General features: G+C 38.2%; 1 protein-coding gene across 1 annotated transcript in view; it reads left to right on the plus strand.

Moving 5' to 3' along the window:
- Positions 1-16042: 16042 nt before the first annotated feature.
- The window catches only part of ptgir (prostaglandin I2 receptor), a 60433-nt gene continuing 52789 nt past the window's right edge, over positions 16043-23686 (plus strand). The window contains exon 1 of the mRNA XM_034025110.3: positions 16043-17227. Coding sequence (XP_033881001.1) covers positions 16430-17227 — 798 coding nt within the window. The 5' untranslated portion in view covers positions 16043-16429. The remainder of the gene's footprint in view (positions 17228-23686) is intronic.

Genomic DNA, 23686 nt, shown 5'->3' on the forward strand with positions numbered 1-23686 from the left:
TTAATATCCAGATATTACCTAATATTCTCTATTACTGTTTCTGCTTACTTTTTAATGTTTTTACTTACCATACTAAAACAATGATCTTTTTATATACACTTTTGAATCCTCGAAATGTTCATATTTATTTACTTTTGCAGCAAGTACAAAGTTAGCTGCTCAAATTTCAAAGTTGTCTGAGCATTAATATATGCAAAACTATAAATCAATATTAATCCTTAAGAAACAACAACATTGAGTTCAACTGATAACCAGCATAATACAAGACCCTTGAGTGCTTTAATGTGATTATAAAATTGATCAAAGTTTTATTAAACTTATCAATCTGCAAAATAAAACTAGGAGTTATTTAAGAATAGTTTTCTGGGGCCAACCTAAACCCAACTTTCCTTTAACTATTAAGACAACAATAAAAAAAAAAAAAATTGCAATCAGCAATTAATTACAATTTTGTTTGATTTTTATCAGTGTTAAGTGCAACAATTTAATAAAAAATGGAAAGACTCAAACTGTGAAAAAAAAAGATGGACAATCACTAACAAGGAAGCCTCTTTAAAACAATTTTAGTAACTGCCATTTTGCCTTCAGAAAAGTAAGAAGAAATGCATTCATATTAAAGATTTTTTTTTTATTATGCATAAAGTAGTTTCCAACTGTGAATATGTACCAGACACTGGCACGGCTCACAAATCTCCTATATCAGTGTTTTCATGTTCAGTAAATTGCATATCTGGTTAATGCAGCATGACCGAGTGCAGTTGCATTACCCTCTCAATATGGCAGCCATACATCAAGGAGGAATCCTGCCTTGGATAACGACAGTAAGGAGAAGACGATTCTCAGACCCCCATTAACTCTCATCTCGGACTGCCTTACCAATGGTAAAATGAGGTTGTCCAAAACCAGCTGCTTCCCCTTTGACGGGCATGCTTGGTTGCCAGTAACACTTCGTGACCGCAAGACACTTCTGGGGTGAAAAGACCATGGAAGTGCGAGTGTAACAGACTTCCTCACATCAAAGCAGAATGTTTTTTTTTGTTTTTTTTAACCCAGAGTAGAACCAGGTGTTTTAAAATGATAATGCATGTGTTTCTTTCAAACCTGCACGCTTCAGACCTATGTAGTGTATGAAAGTGCATAACAGGTAAGATGCATTAAACTATTCTATCAGATACAATTCACCATGGGGCTCCCGAGTGATGCATCCAGTAAAGACGCTCCAGTATAACCTGGAGATCGCAGGTTTGAATACAGGCTACGTCATTGCCGACCGGGAGTTCCCAGGGGCGGTGCACAATTGGCCGAGCGCCGCCTGGGGTAGGAAGGGCTTAGGTCGGCAGGGCAATCCATGGTTCACACCAGCGACCCCTGTGGCTGATAGGGCACCTGTGGGTCTGCAGTGGAGCCATTCAGATCTGTGTTGTTCTCCAGCACTGTCTGATGGCTTCACTGTGGATCCGCAGTGCAAAAAAAGACGGCTTGACAGGGACACGTTTAACCATAATGATACAATAACCATAATTATATATTTATCTGGATGGCTGGTTGTACACAATGGGAAGCCTCTTACAATACAGACATTTTGTTAATTTAACAAAAGTAAGAACTTTGTATAAATTAGCTTGTTATTTTTAACAGTGGGGTCCCCCTTTCACTCTCTGTGTGTTATAATCAAGGCTTTAAAAGATATGCGTGCCAGCATTGTCACAGTTCCTAATTGTAAATTATGTCGCTCTCTGTTTTCCAGACTTGAATTTTCACATTGACTTAATGTTATCCTTCCGTGTTGCCATGGTTTCATTTCTCGTAATAAGTGAACATTGTTGATTTGTACGAAGCCAAATGGGCTTCCATCACAATTTTATGGCCAAACATTTACTTAAATCTGTTATACCCCGAAATATATAGGAGATATAAAATGTCATTATTCATGAGGCAGTTTCCGGCTGAGACTATGTGAGAGATATTGGCATGGCTCAAGAATTGGATAGTTGGTTAATATAAGTGTTATACAAAAATACATATAAATCATCCCTTCAAATTAGCGCTTGTGAGTGATGGGGAGTAACACAATACATATAACATGTTACTGTACACCTGAGTACAGTGGCAGTAACTAATGGTTCCGTTTTATGGGAAAAAACAACATAGTTAGTTCTCCTATTTAAAAAAAATAAAATAAAAAGGCCTACAGCTAATGAATAATGTTTAAATCAGAAAACGCAAGTCAAACCCTATATGTCACATGAATTTTCATATCATCTTGCTAGGAAATGGTGTCAGAGAAGGGAGGGAACAAGAGGGTTCGATAGCTGGATCCTGAAAGAATATTTCCAGCTGCAACTTGGCCAAACTGAAAAAAATACTTGTTAAAATGTACACTTTTCCAACACTGCTGCTTGTCTGTACCGTACGATACTAGCAGTAACAAGCTTTCATTATTGCCAAGGGTAACCCTTTACATGAAGTGTCTCTAATGACTGTGTATTTACATATCAGTTACTTAGTAAATACATGTGTACTTACACAATTACAATGTTATAATGCATTTTTCCAATGTACTTACATGCACAAGTATACAATTGTATCATACAAGGGTTAGTTTTACAGTTAGGGTTAGGTTTAGATTTACGGTTAGGGTTATATCATGCAAAAAGATGTACACATTAAGTACATTGTAACTATGTATAATAACATTGTAATTATGTATAAGTGCACATGTATTTCCTAAGTAACGACTATGCAAATACACAGTAATTAGAGACACAATGTAAAGTGTTACCCATGGCAACTTAGCCCTATTTTGACTGTCAAAAACTGCAACAGCTTTCTGAGATGAAATGACTAAAACATTTATTTTTTCTGTACATCTTTATTTGCTTTTAATATATGATAAATGAGATCGCTATTTTACATGATTCCTACAGCATTCACTGCTTCCTTTACTGGCCTGTTTTTAATCTGCATGTAGATTCCTACAGCTCTGCAGTGAACAAAATATTTTAGCATCTAAGGATGAATGGAAAGTGGAATTGAATCTCTCTATATGTAGTTATTGTAGATTAGCCAGCAGTTTTAGTCAGGACTTAACGAGAAAAGTGTGTTCTTACCCTGCCTTCCCTGTTCCTATTCCCTCCATTAAATGTAATCACAATCCATCACTTGAAACCACAAGGGTACAAAGATTGGCTAAATCAATACCAAGGGTGCTTTTTTTGGTTTGTTTTAGTTAAATTTGAAAGCTTTTAAATGTGATTATTATTATTTAAAACAAAACAAGACAAACACACACCACCACCACCATAAAATCCACCCTCTCCACAGGGAAGCTCACTACATTCAAGTTCAGCAGAAATGCATGAACATGTGTGATTATATATATATATATATATATATATATATATATATATATATATATATATATATATATATATATATATATAACACACACACACATATACACATATGCATGCATGTAAAAATGTAGAAGCAATTGCAGGCCTGGTATGGAAAACATCAATAAATAAAACAAGCATTATAACTCCTGAGGCTTGTAAGACAAAAAAGGAGGACCATGTTTAATTAAATTCATTGTATTTATCATGTAACCTTGCTGTGAGTCTCTCCATAGATTATATTCCACCAGGGATGTTTTGCAAAATTCACAAATGCCTACTGGTACTATAACACTGCAAGTCAGGATGCAGAGACACCAAGGGCACCCAGAACACATTCACAGTGAAATGATTCAACACATCTTTGCTGGCAACACAGTCGGTGACATTTGCTGAGAGCAAAAAACTAGGAAAAATGAAGACAAATTACTGGTGCTATAGATGTATCAGGAGTTCAGTCAAGGTCATGAAGACCAATTCCACTTCAGGTTTACCATATGACATTAACTACTTCATGGTCTGGATGGAGGTTTAATTGGTTCAATCAAGCTATTTAGAGTTGGAACAAAGACCAGGAGTGGAAGAGCCAACTTTGGACTCCCCTGAGTACTGGCTGTCCAATTATATTTCATACTGTAGGATGTTTGCAGAATAGTATTTTGTACATAAGAAATATTTCTTTGCATGATAGATGTCGCTTTAAAAATAGTTAAACTATTTTGTACGCAAGACAACGATTAGGTAATGCTATATCAATGGTAGGAAATGAAGTAATAAAAAGTGTGCAGACAAAAAATCCACACAATGGTTTACTTTACCAACACGAGGGACCAAACTGTTTTGTGGATCGGTTTGTAACAGTAAAAACAAAAGACTGCAGCATTTACTGGAGCACAATTTCCTTAACAAAAAGGAAATAACTTTTGGTGCCAATCTAGCTGACTGTGTGTGAAGACAGATGTCATGTAGATTGGGATTTATTTGCATTTTTTGGCAACCCCCTTTTAATATTTCATCTTAAACAGTGATGTCATGATAAATGTGTTATTTCTTCTGATGGTTATCATGCCATGAGAATTGCATACCCTCCCCTACCACAGAACCACTAGCATACACAAACTCACATCCTGCTGATTCTTACCAGTCCTATAACATTATTGTTTGTATCAACATTGTGTTTTACCACTGTTGCAAATACTGTAAATAAACCAGGAACCATTGTTTGTACACCCTTAAGCTGATTGAACATGATGTCCCTTTGTGTCTTGGAATCTGGCTTCAGGAGACTAGGTTTCAGGCCACTGCACGGCACACCAGGGGAGACTTGGGGTTTGATACAGCCTCAAACTAAAGTCCCTTTCACACTGGCACTCCTACCCATGTCCTGGCTACCTGGGTCACAATCTCGTACGTGAAACCATGTACCTGGGTGGTATCTGGGTTAACCCGGGTCCCAGCGACCCACCTCAGGATGTGGGTTGACATGCTTTGACCCGAGTTGAGAGAGACAAAATGCATGACGGCCGTTCATGAGCCAACGCAATAACAAACAGCCAGGCCTGTGTGAAGGTTTCACTTCCGAAAGGAACGTTTCTGTTTATTCTGTTTAGCCATGTTTTTGTTGATTGAGACACAGCATGAGCCATATCGCAGCAGGGATGAAGAAACATTTGCTCTGATCAACATTTGGGCCGACGGTTCAATCCAGAGAAGCTTGGATGGAAGCGTCAGTAACAAGCTGCTTCTGGGGTACTGATACGCGTATTGTGCACTTGCATCTGTCACCCAGGTCAACCCTGCTTTATCAAAAGCAGTTTGAAATCGGGTATACCAGGTCCTGACCCGGGTAGAGCATGCCACTGTGAAAGGGGCTTAGGTCTCCCAGTCTCCTGAAACCAGGTTTCAAGACACTGTTCCTGAAAAACTGGCTTCATGTTCCCTCAGCTTTAGACGCTATGATCTTTATCTGGAACATTTATTTTGTTAAAACATTGTTACAGAGTTAATCAAAGAGAGTGTTATATACTGGGCTCAAAATAAAACCGTAGCTCCAAATAAAAAGTAAGTAGATTCAACATTACACTGTATTAGATTTGTATTTTATTGTCCCCTTACCTTCTGATGTTTGTAATAATTCTTCACGGGTCTTATTACAAGCATTAGGTTTTTTAAGATTTATTTTTGTACTAATGTGTTTTTAGTATGTTGAGGAGCTGCTCTTCAGTTCTAGATGCCTGACACTGACATGTGCAATGTAGTCTTGAGTCTTTATAGTTGTATGCATCAACCCCATCACTAGATGGCGTTGCCTTCTACTTATATAAAGACAGTTTATCTAGAATCGTTTATCTATTCAGAGATACCAGGGTTTTTTAATATGCTTTTCCATACCTCTCTGAGCTTTAAAATGCTTACCTATGCTGTGCTTTATTACACTTTGCTATGCTTTTATATGGAAAATGTTTAGAAAGGACCAACTTATCAAAATGTTAAAAAAAACACAGCATTTGAGTATTTGCAATAAGAGCTGCTCAAGGAGGCAGTGTGGTCCAGTGGTTAAAGTCAAGGGCTTGTAACCAGAAAGTCACAGGTTCAAATTCCACCTCTGCCACTGACTGACTCACTGTGCAACCCTGAGCAAGTCACTTAACCTCCTTGTGCTCCATCCTGCAGATCAATGTCCTATTGTAAGTGACTCTGCATATAATGCACAGTTCACAACCTACCTCTGTAAAGCACGTTGTGATGGTGGTCCACTATGAAAGGCGCTATATAAATATATTACTATTATTATTATATCATAAAAGTGTAAGGGGAAAGTAAAGAAAAATGCAATTACAATAATTCGATATCTGAGTGTAATGTGGAAAGATGCAACAGCTGTGCATGTCTCTAGCCCCTGGGCTCTGAGTGACAGTTACTGTGTATTTTATTAGATAATGGTCATGCCAGGTGGAACCTAAGGCCTATTTCACTTGACCCATGAGTCAGGATCACAGGTCAACCTCACTGTGAAATTGCAGTGAATTCCAGGTAAAAGCACTCTTCATAAGCGAAAGCCAGTAAGTCTAAAAAAAGTATTATGTTGCAAAGGGCACAGTCAGTCACGCTGCTTGATGCAATTTGAATTCAGTGATGCGGCCAGCAAAAAACACTTGAAAATAGGAAGATCCATATAATGCAAGCAATGTTAGCTGTATAATATGTATATACATTTGGTTGTTGTTGTTACCAAACGGGTAGTGTTGTGTAATAGTCACTCATTACAAATTCTGACCCCTGCAGGGAATGCATTAGTAAGAACTCACCTAGAATATTGTGTTCCGTTCTGGTCACCTCGTTACAAAAAGGATATTGCTGCTCTAGAAAGAGTGCAAAGGAGAGCAACCAGAATTATCCCGGATTTAAAAGGCATGTCATATGCAGACAGGCTAAAATAATTAAATCTATTCAGTCTGTCAGTTTTATTGAAATTACACACAGGCCCTTTGACAGTACAGATCTGTGTCAGTGGTATAGTCTTTATGAAGTTGGGTCGCAGGATGTACCGATTCTTATTTTGTTTTTGAAATTGCACCATGAATACATGAAGAGCTGCAGTAGCAAGGGACAGCTTTGATGCTGTATGAACCAGTATCAGTGCCATTGTATATCAGGATCACTGTGTGGTCCAGTGGTTAAAGAAAAGGGCTTGTAACCAGGAGGTCCCCGGTTCAAATCCCACCTCAGCCACTGACTCATTGTGTGACCCTGAGCAAGTCACTTAACCTCCTTGTGCTCCGTCTTTCGGGTGAGACGTAATTGTAAGTGACTCTGCAGCTGATGCATAGTTCACACACCCTAGTCTCTGTAAGTCGCCTTGGATGAAGGTGTCTGCTAAATAAACATCTGCTCCAAATCCATGTGTTTCCATTGCTGATAAAGCTATGGTAGACCACCCAAGTGACCAGTCTTTCGCGGGTCAGACCCGCAAATGAACATTAAAACCCACAGACCCGTGACATTCATTGTACAACCCGCAAAAATGTGAGATTGGATTTCAGATCTTGGCTGGTTCCGGACTCGCAGCACAAGAGTCTGTCTTGTTTGTGGAGTTGAGATTGTATTTACAGTGCACTCCATTTGTTGATGAGTTCTTAATTCAAGTTGCACATTACATCATTTTAAATTAACCAAAGTTTTTTTTTTTCTTTTTCTTTTATTGATTCGAAATGTAATTTGAATAATTTAGGTTCTCCCCCACCGCAGCAAATCGTGTGTACCCTGGTTCTGATTGATGAAACTTGGGACCTATGTATGATCTTTTTATGAGACGCAGATTTTTGTTAACTTCTTTGTAAGGGCAGCAGCATTCAGCTTTTTCAAACTTTGTTTGTCTTAAACTCTTTGACTTTCATAACTTTTATTAAGTTTTATTGTTTTATTTGCAACAATTTTGTAAAGATGTATAACATTCAGTTACGGTAGCTGTTATTGCCTCAAGAAGATTTATAGCCCGGGTACGTTAAGGGCTGGTGAAATATTGCCAGACCTGCTGAAATTAGTTTTAGTGGAATGCTCAACTCAATGAAACATGACCATTTCTAATTACGAAAAAATGCAACAGCAATCTTACCGTAGCCTTCCAGGTGCAATACTTGGAATAACTCTGGCTCATTATGAATCTGTGACATTGATTAAAAATAATACTTACTCAAGTAAAAAATATATATATATTAAAAGTAAATCTACGTGGGCAAGAGAACGACTGGTTCAGCTTTATAAATGATTTATTTTTCTCCATTTTGTTGCAACCTCCATTTCGCCATCAGGCCTTTTTTCACCCACACAGAGCCTAAGCGACAGGTGCTACTTCAATGAGAAGGAGGCTGGGTATAAACTGACGACCACGCATAGTATCTTAACCACTGTGCAATCATGTTACAGAACTGATCTCATCAATAGGGGACAGAATCCGTAACGGCAGTGTATCACACAACACTACTTGTTACACTCTTCTTCCCTTGAACCTCGGCGATCTATGAGATCCAAGTCAGGGCACCAATGTAACCAGACTTGTCTGCATTTGTAGTTATAGAGCTTTTAACCACATCTCATCTCACCAACAGGGGATAGAATCCATTATGATACTGCATCACACAACCCTGCCTATTACAGTACTCAGGTATTGCCTCCTGGAAAAGGGCAGACTGCACATGTGTGCTTTGATCAGTAGTGGGTGCTGAAGGAAGAGAAGGCAAACTAACCCCAGCCACCTCTCTCCCTAACCCTGCAGGAGTGCAAAGGCCAATTCAGTGTTACCTGGGGCTCCCCAGTCCCCAGCAATTTAACCTCATCTCACCATTTGTTTTTTCAAAGTCTCTTTTTGAGTTACAGTACCGTTTTAGGCCCACACTAAGTAACACATCATTTTAAGTTATATTAATAACAAATGTGCTTCTAAATCAACTAAGACATGATTTGCTACTATCTGTTCTATAGAACTCAAGGGTACAGAACTTCATCCATAACTTCATACACATTAATTCAAGATTTTGAACCACTTCAAGTAGACATATGTTTTGAAAAATGCCTTTTTCAGTGTAATGAACTCCAGTTTGTTGGTAGAAAATATAACCACCACCACATTCAAGGGGATCACCTGGTAAAGTCAAGGCGGACGTGGAGTGCAGGGTGAGTCGTACAGTCAGAGGGTGCAGTCTCCTATTTGCTGTTCTTCACCAGGGATTCCACAGGGAACGTTCCATTGACTCTGGTGCACTTGCAGGTTGGGGAGGCAGTGATGGTTTCTTTTCTGGGTGTAAAGATGCAATACAGAATTGGACATTCTAAATTGGGGAGAAAAGGGGTGTCAAATAATTGGGCAGGTTGCATTAAAAAAAAAAAATTGAAATGTCCAATCACTTTTCTCCTCACTGCAGCAATTCCCCAAACAGCTCAGTAGCACTTAAGGTTCAGTGGGCATCCTCCAATCCCACGACCGAGTCAGCTTCCTCTTCTACTCTCACGCCAACCAGATGTCAGCGAGCTCCCGACCTCTGGAGGACAAAGGCCAACCCTGCAGGTGTCCGCTTTTGAGCTCACTGGGCGGCTGGCCAGAAACAGTCCCTGCTGGTTTTGCCTCCCTAACCCACAGGAGCGCCAGTGCCAATGCGACCCTCCCTTCCGAATCCCCAGCAGAGACCGGCCACTTCACACAGCCAGGACATTAACCTGTGCTGTATGACTCACCTTGCACACCACACGGTTGCGTTTCTACCAGGCGAGCCACTCGGGAACCCCTAATAAACCTGTTTGTAACCATTAGGAGCCTGTGGAGAAAACATTGCACAAATTATTATTATTAATTATTATGACAGCATTTTGTATAATTTTCTAACACAAGTTCCTAATGGTTAAAAATAAGGTAATCATTGTCTTGTGCCTAGTTTTTAAATTGGCACTGTTTTTCTAGCAAGCAATTAAGTACAGTACATATCTTTGAAATTAAGACATCCTTCCTCAGCCAAGCACCGGATGAAGTAAAAGTGATCATCTCATGGAGCAAGTGAAATGAGAATGGCCTCCATAACAGGATCCCTGGGAGGAGGAAAGGACATTTGGGCCAAAACAAATAGGAAGAGGGAGTCGGAATGAGGGGCCTCTGTGTTGAAACAGTGAGGGGCCAGGCTTGACAGCAGGAAATGATGTCCAAGGGTGCCCTCAAAAGAAGAAGAGGTGAAAGTTAAAGCGCAAATATTCAGCCAACCGGGAGCACAAGATAAGAATTGTTTGCTTCTTTGAAAACTGCGTTCCCAAAAAGTTATGTAAAGTTGTTGCTTTAGACGCAAATTCGCCAGCCATTTTCATAAATATCAATCTGAATTTTATTTATAAAAACATTCTTTAAACCTTTCATTCATGACGACCTCATATGGGGACAGATGCAAAATAGCTCTCTTCTGGACTTTATATGAGGACATGTGGAAGACGCAAATGCATGACTGCCTCATATGAGAATGCCATTTTTCCCCCTGTATAAAAGCAATGGAAAAACTATTGAAAGAAATGTCAATTAAAAATAAAATTATTTTATGTCCTTTTTCAATATTTCATACATCAAAGGGTTAAATAACTTTTAAGTTTCAACTTTGTGATCCTGTGTGGGTATCACAGGGAGGGAGGTGTCTCCATGTACATCCGTCAATATGTATGACGCATAGACACATACAGGTATCTTGAGAACACAAGAAGTAATTCCACTTACTACAAATCAGTCATTTTTACTTGATGCTAACACCTAGAATGTGAACTGTGTAAGGACCTGCAATCTCTGTTCCAAATCCATTGTGTTTGCCATTGCTGGTAATATAATGGTCTGCTAATGGGTCTGCTAGGGTTTAGGGTAATACTTTGGGGTTAATAATTGTACCCCAAGGGTACTCACCACAGTTTAAATATACCCAATATCTAGGAACACCAAATTTAACATACCTCTCTCCTTAGGAATTGATTCAATACAAAACAGGATTTTAAACTAGAAACTTTAAATGGTGACATTGATTTCAAGCACCTTAAGCGATCCAGTCTAATAACCTAAAAGCACATTTAAAAAATGATTCATACACAAAAACAATTGTTTGGTTTATAATTGCATTCATACCCTCCCCAGCGGTCATTACCTGGAGATCCTTAATCCCATTAAGCGGCTTGGGACACCTTATTGTCATGGTCAGTTATCTCCCAGATAGGGAGAGATATGGGGGGGGGGCTTCAACCCTTAGGGGTGTAACAGAAGAGATGAAGGAATTAAGCACTGATATAATATAATGTAATATACAATGTAAGTGTGACATAACGGATGAACAGTCATCCCCACAATGTGGTTTTCTCAATGTATGCTAAACAATGTTAATACCAAGTTATTTGATTGTTCTAACAGGGTTAGAAGTTCATTCGCATTTTTCAAAGCCCTGTTTATCTTAAGAGAATGTTTATAAACACTCTTCAAAAGAAATTCCTAACCTCTGTGAATTGGTCCCAAAATTTACTATGGTGCATGTGATTTGAACTTTCCAAGTGGGGTGGAATGTACAAGTGATAAAGTTAGATTGATATTAAATTGGAGTCTAAAAACAGCCAAAGTAATCCATTGTATCTTGCGTTGGGGGTATTTCGATTGGAGGGCAGCCTTTAACAGAAGTGATTTTTAGGTTTGCTCTATCAACAACTGCACCATTCTTCTCATGCTCTATTGGATAAACCAGTACGGGAATGTGTATGTGTGTGTGTGTGTGTGTGTGTGTGTGTGTGTGTGTGTGTGTGTGTTTCGAGGAGTTTTAAAGACTGGAATTCTTCTAGGCAGTTTAGAAAACAATTAAAGGTTTTCTGTGACATTGTTCCAAGATGTATTTGGACACACAACTTCAAGAATCATAAGCTGAGAGGTAATAAAATAAGACAACTCTTCATTTTTTCTCAGGTGGGTATTTACCCATCTTGGTTTTATTTACCCCAGGGGGGATTTATTGTCCCTTCCATTCACTAAATACAATAGAATGGGATTATGTTTAAATTTTCAAATAAAAAATCAAAGAAACTACAAAATGATACTGCAAAAGTCTACCGGAATCCATAATAGTATTACAGTATTTCATGTTAAATTTCGAAATGTCACATTTCAAGTTTTTCGTTAAGTATATAGAAAACGACAAAGCGGTATGTAATTCAATATGTTAACATAACGTTATTCAGTAGGTGTCATTTGACTTCATGAAGCAAAATTAGATTATTCTATAAGGTGCTGCAAAACTTTTGACCATAGCTGTAGTTATGGGCCTGTTACACTGGTGCCACGACCCAGATCAAAGATAAGTGCAGCCTATCGCCAAGATTGAAGTGGAAACAGTGAAACGGGCAGTGTTGTGTGATTCACTGCCGTTACAGATTCTGCCCCCTGTTTGTGAGATGAGGTTAAAAGCTCTATAACCACACATGCAAACATGCCTGGCTCCTTTGTATAGTGGTTAAGAGGCTTGATTTTGGCATGCAAGATCGCTATTTCACTCACAGTCTCTGTCCTGTCACATTAAGAATTACTTTGTGAGTCACGGATTGCCAAAAAGTTTAAAAACATAAAATAAGCCATAAAAATAACTATGTATGTAAAAAAAAAATCTTTGACCAACATTAGCATGCTGGAAATGATGTCTTACTGTGACAGCAACTAATTAAAATCAGTAGGGCAAACCTAGCATTTGCAATAGAGCGATGGAAAATATTGCTGACTATGAGGGATATTACTGTTGCCTTAAAGTCTAAACTACTGATTACTGGCCAAGAAAGGAAATCAGTTATATATTACTGACTGTTTCTTAAGCAATGCTACACTTTAAAAAAAAATTGTTGGTTCGATGTAACCCAACTCAGGTTTCTAAAGTTAGGTAGGTCATTTTTTACATTTTTCTACTCAAAGTTAAGAAGTTGTCAGGTATAATAGTTTTTTTTTTGTTTTGTTTCAGGATTAAAACTGTCAGTAAATGTTATTTCTTTGATTTTAATTAAAAAAAAAGAAAATGTGTAGAAGTGTAAATGATGGGTAGGGCAGGTTAAAGCAACCCATTAGATTTATTGAAAATAAAATGAGTTTACAAAATAAGGTGGGAAAAATATGCCAAGAAATTCAGAAATGTCACTGATCACTAGATGGATTACTAGAGACGTTTAGTCTCCATGTCTCAAGCCTGCCCTGGACTGGAGGGAGCACCCTTTCTCTTAGGGGGTGAGGGAGGGAGCAGTTCAGTCTCCATGCCTCAAGCCTGCCCTGGACTGGAGGGAGCACCCTTTCTCTTAGGGGGTGAGGGAGGGAGCAGCTCAGTCTCCATGCCTCAAGCCTGCCTTGGACTGGAGTGAGCACCCTTTCTTTTAAAATAAAAATAATGCTAACTATTGTTGCAATGAGGTGCATGAAGCTGACAGGTTGGATCTGGTCATTTCCTCCTCAATTCACTCTCAAATGCATTTAAGAAGAAGGAACAAGCTCTCAATTCCTTGAGTTGATAAAAATGTTCCACTTTCTTATGCAGTTTTTAAATCATACATTTGGTCAAACAATCTCCATCCAGCACATTGAAAATAGCAGTCAGTGTGTCATTGGTGGGATTTCAGACCTGTGATCAACATGCCATTTTAGTTGACATATATGTTGTAGATTTAGGTAGTCACGTGTCTTATGTAAAGGCTGGTATTGGTTGTGTTTGCAAAGAAAAGTGGAATGCACACAATAGCCAGCCACGCTTTCACCTCATCCTACTTCTAACTGAGAGACTGCAAAATGATGATGTTTATTTAAATTAAACACAAGGAAGCACATTTTGTGTCTTACTGAAATGATTGTAGCTAACAAAATAATAACATTTTGCACGCTATGCACCTTCATTCTACACAGGTCTCAAGTGACTTTGAAAGTAATTCCTATACAGCAGAATGAAATTATCACCGTTAAATTCAGGGGATTTCAAAATTAGACCTTTCTTTAACCTAGCAATATAGTGCAAGACGCCTGCCTACACAGCGGACAGCAAGATCACTTTATAACGACATTACTCTTAAAAATAGAAAATACTAATAGACAAACTAAAAAAAAAAGTGTTTGATTTTCATTCCTTTTGACATTTCTCGTTTTTAAAACTTTCGTTTAAATGAGTTTTTTTTTTTTTTTTTGTGAAATCGAAGTCATTTTTAAATCTAGTACTAGTAGCTGTGTTTTGGGGGTTCCTGTTAGGCCTACCACCAGTATAAATTGTACTGCCAGTAAGAAGCCCCAAAAGAATGCTGCCAATAATTTGAAAGATAAACACATTTATTTTATTGACGAAGTTTAGAGAAAGTGAAATGGTTGGCAGTAAAAATCCTACTGGTAGTAACATCTGCCATTTAATATTCTTCTGTTCGGTTGTTTATTTTATCCACCCCAAACAAAATTAATCAACAGCATTTATTTTTTTAAAATATTTTTTTATTCTCTGACCTGCTTGCTATAACTCTTTTCCAAAGGTGTCCTATACACTAAGAAAACACTCCGTGCAATCTTCCTACCCTACTGAAAATCCCAGCGACTGCTATCAGCATCTGCTAGAGATGTAATCTATCGGTCAGCGAGCAGAGACATATATATAAAAACTTAGAAAATCGGCTTTTTATTTCCTGCTATCTCATTGGCTAGATAATAGATATTTAGCATAAATTATTTCAATAGATGACTAGGAAATAAAAAAAAAAGTACATATAAGTGTCCTTTCACCTGGAGAGATATCCTTGAGCCAGTAATGCTCAAGATTTAAAACTACAAAACTTTTTTTTCGTAACAGTTGACCATTTGCTAAGCGCAGTCAGACCCTTCAAGGTTGTCAGTATTGGGAAATACCGGACCATCTAGGGGCAGCGGGTCACACATTACGCCCGTGGGCTGTCCAGTATCCTCCCAGCCTGTCGGGTCTTACATTGAACGCTTACAGCAAATACAGTAGACTACCTTAATTTAGGAGATTCGACGCAACCCGTCCACTTTAGCCAGCACAAAGTCTCTTGCACCTATACGACCGGCTGAAAAACAACAATCATTTTTGGACAGTTGTTGCTAGAATTACCCAGGTCCTACATAGACATTATATAAAAGGAGGGAAAGCAGCTGCAGCGATAATCAATAACAGAGTATATTTAAAAAAAGAAGCTATGGGGCGGTAAACAGGTATTACACATTTTAACACATGTATTTTAAATAGGGTAAAATAGTTTCGGAAATGAATAGAATTAAAAAAAAGTGTATTTTTATTTAAAATTACATAAAGTATACGGTTTTTAAACAAACTAAGATTCACGTGGTATTAGTTTTTTTTTTTTTTTTTTTTTTTTTAATTTAAACACGCTGTGGTGTGGTTGGATGTTCCCTCAATACAATAATGGTCCGGAGCTAAGCAAATAATTTAAGGCAGTTGTCTTAGTGTTATGACTACTTTTAATTATATTAATACCTCATTTTATTACTGTTAAAAAAAAAAACGCAAAAAGAAATTGATAAAAAATACACATTATTAAAAAAAGTTAGTTTAACTCCAGGTTGTTTATTTTTGTATCCATTTACTGTTTTATTTATTTATTTATGGAGATAGTGCTGTATGTTAAGCTCCGCAAAATTATTATTATACAATAAATCAGAATTCAAAATAATGGGCAAGACTGATAACCTGATTCTGCATTCACACCCTCTATTCTACATTCAATACATCTGCAGTTCTTACAAGATTTAAAATAGATTAAGATATCCCACAGGTGTTATTCTTGCTAGTTATAGTTTAAAAAAAATGTAACTATATACAATCTTATTTTACTATAGCCTACAATTATATTATTCGATATACCAGTCTAATTGTGCAATACACATACTATTTAAAAGGAAAAGAAACAAGTAAATATGATACTTCGAGAAGACAATATATATTATTGTGATGCTTTTTTTTTTTCATTTGCACACCGTCTTATTTATTTCAATATTGTTCGAGCATCAAGGTGTTTTGTTTTTACAGTGTGGTATAGCTTTAAGAAATCTATTTCTCAACAGACCACACCTCCATCTGAATCCCTTGAGCAAGTTCCTCAAATGCTTTATGACAAAGCAGCGCGAGCGGCTCTGTGTTCAAAAGAACAGTGAAACGAGATAGACAGGATCTCCAAGGAAGTGCAAACGATGCACACCAAAGCAGCAAGCATCTATTACTTGACAACCAACCACCAGCGCTAAAGAAGAAGATAAACCTCCTTAACAACCAAAACAGGATTTTACTACCTAAAATATTATTCGACAGACAGATAATAAATGCAGTCTTATGAAAAAGAAAGTTAGAGCTTTTGAGATAACTCTGACGCTTTTCTTAAGGTAAGCTTGACCAGGCTGCAGCTAAACGTCCAAGCTAGGCAATAATACATCGCAACAATCGGACTTGCGCGGCGGTCAAACTCACCTGACTTATGGACTGAATTTACCTCCAGCAAAGGTCATGATCAACATAACATGTGAAAATACTACCAGGATACACGCCGATGGAAACCCAGTGGTTAGCACCCTGATGTTCATTGCTGGCGTGTTGGGAAACCTAGTAGCGCTGGGGATCCTGGGCGTCCATATAAAAGAGTACCGCACCAAGTCTTCAGTGTTTTGTATTTTAGTGACTGGTCTGGCCATCACCGACCTGTTGGGAACGTGTTTTCTGAGCCCCGTTGTCTTCATCTCCTATGCCCGCAATGCCTCTCTCCTGGGTCTGGTGGGCAGTCACAGGTTGTGTGATTTCTTCGCGTTTGCAATGACATTTTTCGGATTGGCTTCCATGCTCATTCTCTTTGCCATGTCCGTTGAAAGGTGCTTGGCCATCAGCTACCCTTATTTCTACTCGAAACACATCGGGAAAAGTTTTGCTAAAGTGCTTCTGCCCGTCATCTACATTTTTTGCAGCGTGTTTTGTTCCCTGCCCTTCTTCGCTTTCGGGGAGCACAAGCAGTACTGTCCCGGGACTTGGTGTTTTATCGAGATGGAATCAGACAGGCCGACGATTGTGGCGTTCTCGTTGTCCTATGCGACCCTCATGGCGGTTTTGATTCTGGTCATAATCATCTGCAACGGCTCGGTTATCGTGAGTCTCTGCAAGATGTACAGGAACCAGAGGACTAGAAGGGGGTCGGTGACTTCATCCCACCGCAGAAGGACAACTTTCTTTGGTCAGGGTGAAGAAGAAGTTGACCATCTCATCCTGCTGGCTTCAATGACTACGATATTTGTCATCTGTTCTCTGCCCCTCACGGTAAGACATGACGTTTTGAAAATCTGTTGTAATTATTATTTAACTGGGGAAACCAAACTTTGGGCTTAGCCTCCCCAAATAAATATGATTTCTTTATTTGACAGACGCCTTTATCCAAGGTGACTTACAGTATTGCAATGCGATGCAAAATCAATGTTTAAATACAGTATAATTATTTATAAGGGCAAATTATACTACTCAAATATAATATGCAGCAAGTTGGGATTACAACAATGTAATCTACAGACAGCACTGCGGAGTAGTGGTCAGGGCTCTGGACTCTTGCCAGGAGGGTTGTGGGTTCAATCCCAGGTGGGGGACACTGCTGCTGTATCCTTGAGCAACGTACTTTACCTAGATTGCTCCAGTAAAAACCCAACTGTATAAATGGGTAATTGTATGTAAAAATAATGTGTAAAAAAATAAATGTAATTGTATGTAAAAATAATGTGATATCTTGTAACAATTGTAAGTCTCCTAAGAAATAAATAATAATAATAATAATAATAATAATGACATAATAGTAGTGCAACAATAGCGCAAGGACTGTGCTTCAGCTGAGGATACAGTAACAGTAACGTGGTGCTGTGTAGTGCAAATACGCACGAGAAAGGAGCCGTGTAAACCTCATAGAGGCATGGCAAACCATAACTGTGGTAAATGCATAATATAACTTTGGGCAAAGCATTGGGAACTGGAGAATGACCGTGCAAATGTACCGCGCTAAACTTTTGTAAAGGGTCCCACGAACGTAACATTTAAGAGATGTCCAACCAGAAAATAAAATATGAATACGTTTATTTACTAAACAAAAGTTGACTAAATAATAGAAAATACATGTAAAAGCAATAACAAAAACAGTTTGTGGAAGACTATAATAATCGGGTGCCTATTTAACATACATGTTTACACTGTGGTATTATTTTGACTGCTCCCAAAGATATTATTCTTATCAAAGCAATTGCCAGCCCTGAACAGGACACTTCACTGAAAGAGTCATGTTGAGAAGTTCAGTGTGCTCTAGAGCCACAAGCTGGTCTGCTCTGACGCTAACCTTCCTTCAATACGTTTGATATATCAGTTTGATATACTGATATACCATGCACACTGAGCTGTGTTACACACGCAAAATGAAATGACAGACTTCAGCCATGGACTGAAAACTGACCACTAGTGACAAGCTGAATCTATTTTTTTTCACGGCGGTCAGCATTTAATTGTTACCACAGTTGTTTCCCTTGTTTAAAGTATCAGTTCCACTTTGTCAAAAATAGAAGATTTCATTAGAACAGAGAAACGGAACCACAAAAAACAGATACAACGCTTCCATTTGCCTATGTAGCAAACCTAGATAACAGTTTTGGTTTACATATTGTTTTTGCTGCATTTCAGTACTGTATAAGAACTCTGAACAGCAACTCCCGAGCATAGATGAATTACCACAACACACAATGTGTTGCAAGAGACCATTTAACCACTCTAGGCTAGGCTTGTGAAATGCTGCTTGTTTACTGAAGTATTAATACCCACAGAAGCAAAACAGTAGATCTGAACCAGCTCAGAGCAGGTGGCTGGAATCGGGTCAATTTAGTAACCTTTCTCAGCAGTTTAAAACTGTCCAAAATCTCCATTACTGCTACTACAGTGTTTATTTAAAACCTATCAAAATCTGAGATCTTTGTGTAGATCAAGTATTAGGACCTCACACACTAAGAACAAGAAAAAGGCCTCTTTACTGTAGGTTGACCATATGGCTTCAGGTTCACCAGATTTTGTGTCTCTATTGCATTTTTGTATTGTGTCTTCTCTTAAAGAAACAAGACAGGTAGAAGGACATTAGGGTCCAAAACTGTCCCTGTGAACAGTCACTCTCAAAGAGCCATATGTTACACTCATAGTCAGCATTCGGTCAATGACCGAAAAAAATAACAATTTTGCGATTTGAGCATTTACATGTTATCAAAGACTGAAATGAAAGGTTATTTCGGACTTTGAGCAAATTATTATGATCAAATTGCGAAATGGAAAATATCAAAATAAGCAAAGAGCGAAACGCAAAGGAAGAGAGACCGCTTCTTCTGTCCTTAAGTAAAGCCATATACTCCAACTGCGAAATGTAAAATACCAAACAAGCAAAGAACGAAACTCAAAAGAAGAGACAGCTTCTTCGTTCAGTCTGCTGCAGGATCTCTGGAGTGCCTTTACAGTCTAATTGAATTTCAATGTCAGATAGTTCATTCTAATTTGGACGAAGTACCCAAAGAAAACAAACTTTCTCTTAGTACAGCAGCAGCAGCTGATTCTGGGGCTATGCAAGGCTTAATTTTTTCCACGCCAAAATAATAATCTCCTCACTCCCTACTTTCACTTGCTTCTTCCGTCTCTCTCACATGCACTCTCTTCTTCTTTCTCTGTTCTTCTCAAATACTCGCAGACACTGTCGGTTCCTCGTTTCTGTTTCTCAGGGTAGGCCCTCTCTTTCAGCCTCACACTCTGTCCCTCACACACGCCACCTGCTCCAGTCTCCTGCTCGCATTCTCACGCTCATATATATTTAAATTCTGTCTCGGTTCTGAAAAAATTCTAGGTGGTGCAAAACTTTTGGCCCTAACTGTAAAGCTTTTAATCTCATCTCAGTTCACTGACAATAGTGGCTGTGCATCACACTATATATAATGCTTTTAGAAGGTGTTACTGGAGCTTTGCGATTTTAATAGCGTGAGGGCAGTTCGATGCATTAATCTATTCTAAAGCTGTGAGAGCAGTTGCCTGGAAATGAGCTCATGAAAAAGAACATTTTTCTGTTAAAAATAGGGACAGCATAGCAGCGCACTGCAGAGCAGGTAGACAGACTGCACCATTACCTAAATGTGTTCCATCTGTCTCGTAAAAAGGGTTGGAAACATTTGGAGCTAAAATGTAATCAGGGTTGCTCGCATTTTAAAAAGGCATCGCTGCAATGAATTTTGGTTACATTGGAAAAGTCGACATCAAACTACTGGCCTTTCAGCCTATCAAGGGTCGTCCCTTTCTAGCACACCTTTGGTCTCTTATTAGGAGATCTTATATAGTAGGATAGTGTTTTAGATACAGGATAAAACATTGTATTCTTTTCAATCTAAAAATTGAAAACATTATTTTTAATGTGTTTTTATATAATTGGTTATAGTTGGAGTGTATTGTACATATGAGCTCTCTTGTTTGCCCTGACTTAAGGGCACTGTATAGAAATTTGCATTGTATTGTACTGGTTGGCTATTCCATGCATTTATAAAGTGATTCTTCTACCTTTTCTTCTGCATATTTACTCAGCTGTGCCCTTTTGTCCTACTCTGTGTTAAATTTGAAATAGTGACCTGGGTTCACTTTGTCATACCATTAAGGAGATTCCTGTCTCTTTCCAAGGCTATATAGGATTTTTAACCTGACCTCATAGCACTGGCTGTTTTGACCTATTGGCGATTCACACACTTATTTGAAACCCAATAGAAAATCAGGCTCTAACTAAATAAAACATGCAGATTTTAGTACTAGGCATAGGGCTTTTGTTTTAATTTTCACCCGACTCAGACAGCTTGCTTGCTAACTATCTTTTGCCTTACCTCAATAAATAATTGGCAGCCCTTCAACTGGTGCACAGGAGTTTAGTTATTCTACCTGCTGCAGCAGTTCATCAAGGGGTACACCTGAATGATGAATTACAAAGGCTGTGCTTGTATTGTCCATTTATCCCCAATCAGACCTCTTGTTCACTAAATATCTTGGTGTCCCTGATTAGATCATCAGTTCTGCTCTTCAAAATATAAAGGCAGATGTCCCACGTGTTGAGGGGTACCCCGTTGTAGAATGACATAGTTCAATATTTGTGCTTTATTTACCCCATGAAATGTGTTTCTTCAACTGCCAAAACAGGTACGCCATGCATTGTCAAACCAGCATTGACAATATACTAAAGATTTATGGGACTAGTTTATTGGCGTGGTGAACCGAGAAATGAAATTTTGAATGCAAAAGTCAAATTATTTTTAAACAGTGTCTTCATATTTGGGATGTTGTTTTTTTTTTTTTTTTTTTTTTTTTTTTTTTTAGGGAGGGCCATATTGTTTTTTTTGTTGCTTCCTTAATTTTACATGAACTGCTTTTTTTCTTAAGCAGTATCTCCACATGCTTTTGTAAAACCTGGGGATTTTTTTGGTAGAAATTTAGAATAAAGAGCTTTATGCAATACATACTGCATTACAAACTAATCACGTAAGGGACAGCCTGTTTATACTAAAGGATGTGTTACACATGGCAGGTGTTTATATACTTTTGTTTTTTTTCCAGTCCTGCAATGAAGTATAGCCTATACCACAGCCTGCAAAGATGGGTTAAAGAAAATGTGGATGCTTTTCATTAGTTCCAATTATATCAGCACAGACAGCATTGCTGTATGTTGTAGGTTTAGATACTGTGGCCAGTCGCAAATGCTTTTTGAAACCAGATCATGGTGTTTTAACTAAAGACTTCTCGAAATATTTACAGAGACTTTGCTGACAAAGTTCTGTCAGTGTTTCTTGCATTGAAAAAAAAACAAAACTATTCTTAGAATTACATTCAACTTTTTAATAGTTATTGTTAAAGTAAACAGAACATACAACCACATTTGTCTTAATTTCTGTTTTATTACATTTTATATTACATATACACACACACACACACACACACACACACGTATATACGCTTTGGGATCCTTGTGAGGAAAGGAGATATATTCCAGTATTTATCTGGGCACTGTAAAATAACTTAGAAGGGGGTAATTGGAAATGTTCTGAATGGTTTATAAGAAGAAGAAAATACATTTTCAAAGCCCTGGTTAACATACCCTAAAGGTAACTTAGTTTCATGACTAGGTTTTAACAAAAGATTAAAAAATGATCTAGTATGTATCCAGGATAACCCTTTTATTGGCAGCAGTGTGGCGTAGTGGTTAGGGCTCTGGACTCTTGACTGGATGGTTGTGGGTTCAACCCCAGGTGGGGGACACTGCTGCTGTACCCTTGAGCAAGGTACTTTACCTAGATTGCGCCAGTAAAAATCCACCTGTATAAATGGGTAATTGTATGTAAAAATAATGTGATATCTTGTAACAATTGCATGTCACCCTGGATAAGGGTGTCTAAGAAATAAATAATAATAAATAGATAATAATGACAACTGTACCCCAGGTGTAGCTATAGCAGCAATAATTTGTTGGCTTGAAATTTCAGGCTGCATTAGGTAAACTCAGATCACATATGGACTCCTGCTCTCAAAGTGCATAATTATGTTGCATTGTCTATTGAGTTAGACGGCAAGAGTGGTCCATACTTTTCTTAAGTGCTTAAGAAAAAAAGGCAGTTCTATTAAAATGTTAACGCAGAATGCTTTAAACGCAGCACTGAAAACAACGAGAAGACACAGCTTGAAATTAAGTGAAGAGAGACTAAGAACAGAAGGTAGGAGACACTTCCATTCCATCCCCTTCACACAGAGAGAGTGGTGAGGGGCAGGAATGGGTTACCAGGTCATGCCGAATCACTGGGTTCTTGAACACCTGACTTGACTGAACAGGAAAAAGGAAATAAATTATACTTTGGAAAATGACCAATAGGTGCACATTGTTTTGACAGTGTAGATAGCGTGTTTTTGTTTAGTTTAAATAAAGTTTTCAAAAGTTCAATTTAATTTAATAATTAATTTAATCATTAATGATTTAATGATTGGGATTAATTCCATCCCTGCCAAATCCAATGTGGCTGGGTCTTGATTGATTAATTGGTGGCTAATGAAGCCCCAGCCACATGGTGTATAAAGGGAGCCAGATCCTTTGTTTGTAGGCTAGTTTAGGGAGGTATGGTTCAGTGAAGGTGATGGCCCAGCCTGAACAGTGAACATTGTTAAATGATTTATTCTGTTTGTTCGCTAAAACTGCAGCTTTCTACCTCTGGGTTTCGTTCAGTGAGGCTACCCCTTTAATGTGTTACAGGCCCCCCCTGTAGTGTTTAAAAGAAACGCATTACTTTACCTTTCCTGGATCCCCTGTCGTATCACAGCAATATATTTTTCAACATACTTCCCGATTGCTTTTATATTTATATTCACACATTATATTAGGTAAATCAACTACGGAATTACTTTTAACTCAGGAACGCCAGGAGGAAGAAAAAAAAACAAAAAAAAAACACAACACACACACCACACTGCAGTGTATCCAATTTCAGATCCCTTTAAAAAATGCTGGTGCTCCGATTGCAATGGAGTGGTGTATTGTGAGAACTAAAAAAAACAGTATTGTTACAGGAGGAAGCGTGATATGGTACACAGCGATCTTTAGAAGAGAAGTTTGCTCTCTTGGCGAACACTCCCACACTCAGCAATGTGGAGTAGTGGTTAGGGCTTTGGACTCTTGACCAGAGGGTCATGGGTTCAATCCCAGGT

Source organism: Acipenser ruthenus, chromosome 7 (assembly GCF_902713425.1).
Source record: "Acipenser ruthenus chromosome 7, fAciRut3.2 maternal haplotype, whole genome shotgun sequence".
NCBI classification, from domain to species: domain Eukaryota; kingdom Metazoa; phylum Chordata; class Actinopteri; order Acipenseriformes; family Acipenseridae; genus Acipenser; species Acipenser ruthenus.